Source organism: Oncorhynchus clarkii, chromosome 7, assembly GCF_045791955.1.
Source record: "Oncorhynchus clarkii lewisi isolate Uvic-CL-2024 chromosome 7, UVic_Ocla_1.0, whole genome shotgun sequence".
NCBI lineage: Eukaryota > Metazoa > Chordata > Actinopteri > Salmoniformes > Salmonidae > Oncorhynchus > Oncorhynchus clarkii.
Window position 1 is genome coordinate 7261956 of NC_092153.1, and position 9210 is coordinate 7271165.

A 9210-nucleotide genomic window follows, 5' to 3' on the forward strand; every position below is an offset into this window, starting at 1 on the left:
TATAGGTCAATTTTTAGTTTGGTGAGTTTTCAGAGCAGTGTAATAAATACATGAAATAAGAGCTAAATAAAAGCTGGTTAATTACTTGTAATCTGTTATGTTTACTGTAATGTTAACTTTTTATATATTTCCTGTCAACCGAGTTTTAATGGCCACTACAGTCCAGATACAGTCAAAAAAACAATATATGTGTTCACATTTTTTCCTTTGTAACATGTTTTTTTGCACCTCAAACCGTTATCTGATGTTTAAATATATATATATATATATATATATATATATATATACATATATATATATATATATATATATATAAAAATTACAAAACTTGTTTTTTACTGGGACTCAGGATTAGAAGTCAGCGAATTAGAATTTTACTGCGCAGATGGCAACGAAGAGGTTGTTTGAGGGGTACAAATGGGTCATGGCTAGCAAACCCTAACTATATTTTCTAACCGTAATCTAATTCTAACCTGCACGTTAATTTTCCTAACCTGTTGCGTAAATTCTCCTAGACTGCTGCGTAAATTCTCCTAGACTGCAACGAAAAGTCACATCTGACAAAAGCTGTATCCCGTTTAGTCAAAACCGGTCAAAGGGGCGGTCCTGTCAAATCACAAAGTTCCCATCATGCCATAAATTGAAACAACTATACACATGCTTCTAGTCTCCCATTCCCAGACAGAGAACGTTACCCCAAACCATGGCCTGCTCAGAACTGGGTAAACTTTCTTCTTTTTAAATAAAAAAAAATCTATATTTTAGCTAGCTTTAGCTAATGTAGTTTAGAGACTGAGTAGTCTATGTTGAAGCATAAGTTTGAGCGTAGAGTGTTTATGCTGCGTGGTCAATATCCAATTCAATTGTTTCTTGCGTCGTGCTAGGTAGGCTAGCTACAACTAGCATGCCACGAAAAACATGCTTCCATTTTAGTTAGCAACGGGTGGCTGCAAAGGAGCAATAACCTATCGATGACGTCTCAGTGGAGTCAACATATTTACCGATATTTGAAAAGCAAGCTTCGTTTCACAGTGGTGCCATTCAATCAATCTCTATAACTTTGTCACCGTTGTGTCTCTTAATTCTACACACAGCACTGTTGAGTGTGTCCGACAAGTCTGGACTTCTGGACTTTGCCAAAAGGCTGGTGAACGTGGGACTGTCACTCGTCGCATCAGGTGGCACCGCCAAAACCCTGCGCGATGCAGGACTGGCTGTTCGGTAGGTGTAACCGTTTGCATACATTTCCAATGCCTCGTCTATCCTTGTTGATAGTTTTCAGCCACCAACGTTCTCTTGCGCTAATGCTCACACGATTCAATGTTATGCTGATAACAATGTATTCCTTTAAGTCACCTTACTGTTTGGAACTTCAAAGAGTAGGTCTGTCTAGTATTCTGCAGTCATTGACCACCTTTCAGATGAGCGGCATTCCCAGCCTCTAAATGCAATTGAGAATGTGTGCCACTGAATCACCTAACATCCATCTCCCTTTTGTTCCAGGGATGTGTCTGAGCTGACTGGCCATCCAGAGATGCTTGGTGGGAGGGTGAAGACCCTGCATCCTGTTGTACACGGGGGCATCCTGGCCCGGCACTCCCCTTCGGACAAGGCTGACATGGAGAAACTGGGCTACAGTCTGGTTAGGTAAGAGACAGGGAAGTGGGTTTAATTTGGTTCTAGACATTGATCTAAGCTCAGATCTGTTTTCCTCAATAGTTAAGAGTAGGACTTGTCCATCTCAGTCAACTTTTCTATACTTTTTTTTTCTAGAGCCACTACTGCTTTAATATGGTTTTTGGGGGTCTTTGAAAAACAGCCTTTTTGTGAATGAGCAGACCTAAAACACCATGCATGTGATCGGGCACAAGACTGTATTAGATTTGGTCCTAATGCAGGGCAGTAAGGTTGTAAAGTGGGGAAACTTCGAAGTATGCGTTGCTAATCTAATAACCGGCTGACTCAAATGCTGCATCTGCACACATCTGATCATGTTACACACTTTACATTTTTTTTTAGCCCTGGGAGTCTGATTGGCTGTTTAAGCTGCCAATTTGACATTCATGGAATGTGATTGGCTTTGAGGAGAAAGTGTGCAATGCATACAGCTTCTGAAATAAACCATGAATTCTTCTTGGCGCCTATGGGCACGTATGTTTAACAACTTGGGTTCAAGGCTGCAAAATGTAACCTGCTTAATTGACACATGTTCCCATTTACAAAAGTCAAAACTTCACCCTTTTCATTGAGTCATCTAGGGCACACGCAATGTTAGGGATTGAACAGCCACGCTACTCATTATTTCAAATTGCCTAGATGGTTAGAAAAACATAGTGAAATGCATTGCATTTCTTGACTTGTATTGCTTTCCTTTGCCGGTCTTTGACCAGGGTGGTGGTGTGTAACCTTTACCCGTTTGTGAAGACTATCTCCAACACTAATGTGACCGTGGAAGATGCAGTGGAACAGATTGATATTGGTGAGTGGAATGTTTGTTTTATTTTTTCCCGACCTGACCAAATTCACAGAATTGTGAGTTAGATCTGTCATTCTCATTGAAAGCAAGTATAAGAAGTGGTAGATCTGTTCTCTGCACTATTTCTATGCTTTCTGTGAATTTTAGTTTTTGCTGCTTTTACAGTTTTGTACACCAGCTGAAAATACAATATTTGGAGTTATGGAAAATAATTTACTGCAGTTTAGATGGTACAATGATTCTCTACCATATACTTGCTTGTTTTGGCACACGAACTGAATTTAGGCGAACTAATAGAATTTTAGCAACCAGGAAATGGTGGCGCGATTGATTCATATTGCACCTTTTAAGGCCAGCTCTACATTTTACTTTCTGAAGTCTGTTCTACAACCTGAAATGCCCTAGGTTGCCATGGTGATTACCCTGTTTGACCCTGGCTGTGTCCTCAGGTGGGGTAACCCTGCTCCGTGCAGCGGCCAAGAACCATGCCCGCGTAACCATTGTGTGCGATCCTGCCGACTACCAGCTGGTCGCCGTGGAGATGGAGGGTTCCGATGGTAAAGACACGACCCTGGACACCCGCAAGACTCTGGCCCTGAAGGTAACTAGGGCAACTTGAAAGCACGGGTTGAACGTGGACTTTTTTTACATGGTTCTTTGTCTCGTCTATATCAATCTACTTTCTGGACAAGTTGAGAATGGTGAGATCTAGTTGAGAATGGTGAGATCTAGTTGAGAATGGTGAGATCTAGTTGAGAATGGTGAGATCTAGTTGAGAATGGTGAGATCTAGTTTAACTTCCTTGTGCTCTCCTTCTGCCTTCCTGTTGAGACATGTCTGTCAACCTCAACTGTGAACAGAGGATGTTGAGTGATATAGAAATAATGCTATCAGGAACCAAACTGTACATAGACACAACTGAAGTCTTAAGAGATTCTTCAGTAGTAGCAAATCGGACATCTCGGGACAACTGGGGAAGGCCTCATACTGTGTATTTGACAGATTATTGATCCTCTGTTAAAAGGATCAATTTGTACAATTGCAGACCAGATACCATGGAGTCTGTATAGTCAAAAAGCACAATTGCAATCAGGCCATTGGGTTTTTGTTTAATTGATTGTTTGTTGGTTAATGCGAGGTAAAGTTCAGAGTCCACTACCTCCCATGTTGCCCTCTCTTGTCCTTGGGGCCATGTTGTTCAGGTCAGCCCACAGTATTCTATTGATCTAGTATCCCTGGACATTGTAAATATGCTACTGGAACTGCCCCTTTATATAGTTTGCTTACTTGATTGTTTTTGTTCTACCTTGTTGTTTTAATATTACATTGTTATTGATTACTGCATTGTTGGTTAGCTTGCAAAAAATCAGTTCACTGTACTTGTGCATTTGACATTGAGTCTTGAGACTACATGGATAGTAGAATGGATACATTTAGCACATGGTGTCCCTTGTGAAGGCATTACAAATCTTATAGTGATAGTTTGTATTAAAGCTGCCTCAATATAAAACTATAGAAGCCCATGTTGGCTTTGATCATGGAATAGGTTACAACGCTGTCTGGTTCAGGTGTTTACCCTTGGCTATGTTCATTAGGGCACACCTTAGAAAAACATTTTGCAGTGCTAAAAAGATGTGCATTTCCTATTGGACATCAAGGTTTTCCCTTCCTGTTTCAGTCCCTTTTCTTCCATATGTTGCCTAATGAACATGATCCTGTTGTCTATGCTATCTAGTTGTCCTCATTCTCTCTCCCAGGCCTTTACTCACACGGCTCAGTATGATGAGGCCATCGCAGACTACTTCCGGGGCCAGTACAGCCGTGGGGTATCCCAGCTGCCCCTGCGCTACGGCATGAACCCCCACCAAGCCCCCGCCCAGCTCTACACCCTGCGCCCCACCCTCCCCCTCACAGGTAGGCTTCACACCCCACCCCCCCTCATTGTGTAGCCAGCAGTCTCAGAAATTACAATAGGGAAACATTGTCAACCCTAATTTTAATTGGTGTCATATGTTCAACTGAAACCATCCAGGGGGACCTTGTTCTGTCTGGGTAGACTAACTGTATTGACCCTCCCTTCTCTCCATTCCATTTCTGCCTCTGTCAGTGGTAAATGGTTCTCCTGGGTTCATTAACCTTTGTGATGCCCTGAACGCCTGGCAGCTGGTCCGAGAGCTGAAGAGTGCCCTGGGCATGCCCTCTGCCACCTCCTTCAAACACGTCAGCCCTGCAGGTCAGACACGCAGAGCTTCCAATGCATATGCCAACAAGATTGCAAGGAATCCCAGTAATATTGACCTAGGCTGTCCTCTCCCTCTCTAGGGGCTGCGGTGGGTGTTCCTCTGAGTGATGAGGAGGCCAAGGTGTGTATGGTGAATGACATGCTGAAGAACCTGACCCCACTGGCTACAGCCTACGCCCGGGCTAGAGGGTCAGACAGGATGTCCTCCTTTGGCGACGTCATCGCTCTGTCTGACGTGTGTGACGTCCCCACTGCCAAGATCATATCCAGAGAGGTAGGGCTTCCCAGGTGTCGTGTGTCTGTCCTGTGTGTTTCGTGCATTTCCAACCCCTGTCTATCATTCTCAGGTCTCTGATGGCATCATCGCCCCTGGTTACGAAGAGGAGGCCCTCAGGATTCTGTCCAAGAAGAAGAATGGAAACTACTGTGTTCTCCAGGTATGGTTGGACATGGAAAAGCAGGTGATCATCCTATGCTGCAGCCTTTCCTAGAAAAAACAAGTTTGAAGTTCATTTGCATCTTCTCTCCGGTTGGGTGTGCTGCATGTCTAAATCTGTCAGATGGACCCAGCCTATGAGCCAGATGAGCCAGAGGTCAGAGTTCTCTTTGGCCTCCACCTCAAACAGAAGAGGAATGGAGCTGTCATTGACAAGGATCTCTTCAGCAACGTCGTCTCCAAGGGCGCGGTGAGTCTTTGTGGTTTGTGCGTGTCTTGATAGTGTGTGTGAGATTCTCACTGATGACCTGTTCTGACCTTTTTGTCCTCTTGTCGGTCTCCTGTTTAAGCTGTCGGTGGAGGCGCTGCGTGACCTGATCGTGGCCAGCATCACAGTGAAGTACACCCAGTCCAACTCTGTTTGCTATGCCAAGGATGGACAGGTAACCAACCTGGAGAGGGAGGAGACATGGGAGGTTCCTGTTGAAATAGTGTTTGGGCACTGAGTTTCCCCTTGTTGTCGCCTACATCCTTGTTTACCTTTTTCAGAAGGAATTTTGAAACATTCAACACTATGTACTGTGGCTTTTCTGGGTCACGATCCGTCTCCTCTCCCTGTGTGCCAGGTGATTGGGATCGGTGCGGGTCAGCAGTCTCGTATCCACTGCACGCGGCTGGCAGGGGACAAGGCTGATAACTGGTGGCTGAGGCACCACCCGCGGGTGTTGGGCATGAGGTTCAGGAGTGGAGTGAAGCGGGCGGAGATGGCCAATGCCATCGATCAGTACGTCAGCGGCACCATCGGAGAGGTGAGGGGGTCAGAGGTCAATTAGGGACATGCACTCTACGCATCTGAAATGGTTGTCGGATGTACAGTTCTGCTGTATGTTTTGTGTAGGTTCCTACTGTAGGTGTCTTGTCTGTTTAAAAAATCAAATTCCAGATGAGTCTGTCCTGCTCTCTAACTCCTCTGTGTTCAGGGTCCAGACCTGGCAGTATGGAAGGCCATGTATGAGGAGGTCCCAGAGCCTCTGGATGAGACTGAGAAGAAGAACTGGCTGAGCTCTCTACAGGCTGTAGCCCTCAGCTCTGACGCCTTCTTCCCCTTCAGAGACAACGTGGACCGTGCCAAACTGGTAAACACTGCTGAATTATTACTTTTCACTAGTCTAAGATGGCCGACTTTCTGCTTTTGGTTCTTTAGTTGGTCTCTTGCCTTCTAGTGTCTTCCAAGGTCTTTTCTGTTTGACGCCCACATGGACTGATTATTCTGAGGTGTCTGTCTCTGTAGAGTGGTGTGGAGTACATTGCTGCCCCGGCTGGGTCCACAGCTGACGAGGTGGTGATCAATGCCTGTAATGAGCAGGACATCACCCTGGTGCACACCAACCTGAGACTCTTCCACCACTGAATACCTGGAGTGGCTGTCATACAACGCTGCCTGACACATTTCACACGCCACACACCATTATGGCCCTGAGTAACATGTAGCCATGTGTGTCTACATGTTGGAGGTCCACTAACTGCTCTAGAATAGTGATCAACAAAGGTACTAACATAGTATTATTATTTACACTGAGACATTCCTGTCCTACGGTTATCATGCACAAACCGCATGAGTCATGCTGAGGATCATTCAGATTCCGTTACATTCCGAGCTTGCTTTCATAGTTGTATCTAAGTTACAATGTTACTGTCTGGAAGGTCACGTTTTACTATGAAATAAACTGTTTCTTGAGAAATCCTGTGGAGTGTGTGTGTGTGTGTATGCAAACACTATTTTACGTTATAGCAATATTAAGCTGAAAGTCGGACTGACTACTACACTAACATGGAATTGTTTTATGATCATACCATGGACCATTTAGCTATTTTAATTTTAGGATGCTTCTAGGTATCAAAAATATTTAAAGTTTTGAAATTGCCCCTTACTATTACAGCTCATAGAAACACATTGAGTAACACATAAATGGCTTAGACAGTCTTAGACCGTTTTCATTGTTGGCCAGAAGACCGTAAAAAGACCAGAATCTGCTCCCAAGTGATTTTAATCTAAAATGTTTCCAAGTATTCCCACGCATAATAGAAAAAGATAAACTAGGTTTGAAATGGTTTAAGTGGAGAAAATATGTTTTGGGAGATTAATACCTTTTGTTAAACTACCTCCATACTTTAATTAATTTGAATGGGTTACCTTTAGGCAAGTCCTGTGACACTTGTGGGGGTTGTAGAGAACACCTGCCACTGCAGATGGTTGACATACAATGCCTTCAGAAAGTATTCACACCCCTGTACCTTCCCACATTTTGTTACAGCCTGAATTTAAAATGGATTAAATTGACTTTTTTTTGTTGTCACTGGCCTACACACTACCCTAAAATGTTGAAGTGGAATTGATTTTCTACAAATTTAAAGAAGTGATGTCTTGAGTCAAGTATTCAACCACTTATGGAAGTTCCGGAGTAAAAACATGGACTAGTGGCATGGACTTTGAGTGCACTAATAGTGCCTAACATGGTTTTTGAATGACTACCTCATCTCTGTACAATTACCTCTAAGGTCGCACAGGGAATTCCCATCAGATTCAACCTGAAAGACCAGGGAGGTTTTCCAATGCTTTGCAAAGGGCACCTATTGGTAAATACAATTCTAAGACCTTGAATATCTCTGAGCATGGTGATGTTCTTAATTACACTTTGGATGGTGTATCAATACACCCAGTCACTACAAAGATACAGGCGTCCTTCCTAACTCAGTTGCTGGAGAGGAAGGAAACCGCTCAAGATTTCACCACAAGGTCAACCTGGGACTTTTCAACAGTTTATTGGCTGTGATAAGAACTGGGGACGGATCAACATTGTTGATGGCGTGAAAAGGAAGCCTGTACAGGAATATTTTTTTCTCTCCAAAAGATGCATCCTGTTTCCAGTAATACTGCATTAACTTTTGGTCCTGAATACAAAGTGCTGTCTTTGGGGCAAATCCAACACATTACTGAGTACCACTCTCCATATTTTCAAGCATAGTGGTGCATCATGGTCTGGTTATGTTTGTAATTGTTAAGGACTGGGGAGTTTTTCAGGATAAAGACGGGAGCTAAAGCACAGGGAAAATCCTTAACCTGGTTGTATGCTTTCCACCAGACACTGGGAGATGAATTCACCTTTCAGCAGGACTATAACCTAAAACACAAGGCCAAGTCTACACTGGAGTTGCTTACCAAGAAGACAGTGAATGTTCCTGAATGATTGAGTTACAGTTTTGACATAAATCTACTTGAAGATCTATTTCAAGATGTAAATGGTTGTCTGGCAATGATCAACAACCAACTTGTCAGAGCTTGGTGAATTACATTTTTTTTTTTAAATGTGCAAATGTCATACAATCCAGGTGTGGAAAGCACTTAGAGACTTACAGCTGTAAATTGCTGCCAAAGGTGATTCTAATGTGTATTGACTCATTGGTGTGAATACTTATGTGAAAAAAAAATGTTTTCACTTTGTCGTTCTGGGGTATTTGGTGTAGATGGGTGAGACATCTATCTAATCTGTGTTGAATTCAGGCTGTAACACAACATGTGGAATAAGTCCAGGGGTATGAATACATTCTGAAGGAATAAGTCCAGGGGTATGAATACATTCTGAAGGAATAAGTCCAGGGGTATGAATACATTCTGAAGGAATACGTCCAGGGGTATGAATACATTCTGAAGGAATAAGTCCAGGGGTATGAATACATTCTGAAGGAATAAGTCCAGGGGTATGAATACATTCTGAAGGAATACGTCCAGGGGTATGAATACATTCTGAAGGAATACGTCCAGGGGTATGAATACATTCTGAAGGAATAAGTCCAGGGGTATGAATACATTCTGAAGGAATACGTCCAGGGGTATGAATACATTCTGAAGGCACTGCAGGGATTCAGACAAAGCCCACACAAAAACAACTGATCTCTAGTTTATACTGACAGATGAGGATTTATTTTATTATGTTACGTAGATTTACACTGGTGCATCAATCTATGTATAAACAGTTATTCAAGAAACAAAGGCAA

General features: G+C 43.1%; 1 protein-coding gene across 1 annotated transcript; it reads left to right on the top strand.

Moving 5' to 3' along the window:
• Window positions 1–630: 630 nt before the first annotated feature.
• Window positions 631–6896, top strand: LOC139414061 (bifunctional purine biosynthesis protein ATIC-like). Its single transcript, XM_071161943.1, has 14 exons — window positions 631–722; window positions 1095–1221; window positions 1504–1647; window positions 2391–2479; window positions 2926–3077; window positions 4234–4390; window positions 4584–4709; window positions 4799–4992; window positions 5066–5155; window positions 5279–5404; window positions 5505–5597; window positions 5781–5963; window positions 6135–6290; window positions 6446–6896. The coding sequence occupies exons 1-14, from the start codon at window positions 704–706 to the stop codon at window positions 6563–6565; spliced, it is 1776 nt and encodes a 591-aa protein (XP_071018044.1). The 5' UTR covers window positions 631–703; the 3' UTR covers window positions 6566–6896.
• The last annotated feature ends 2314 nt before the right edge of the window (window positions 6897–9210 follow it).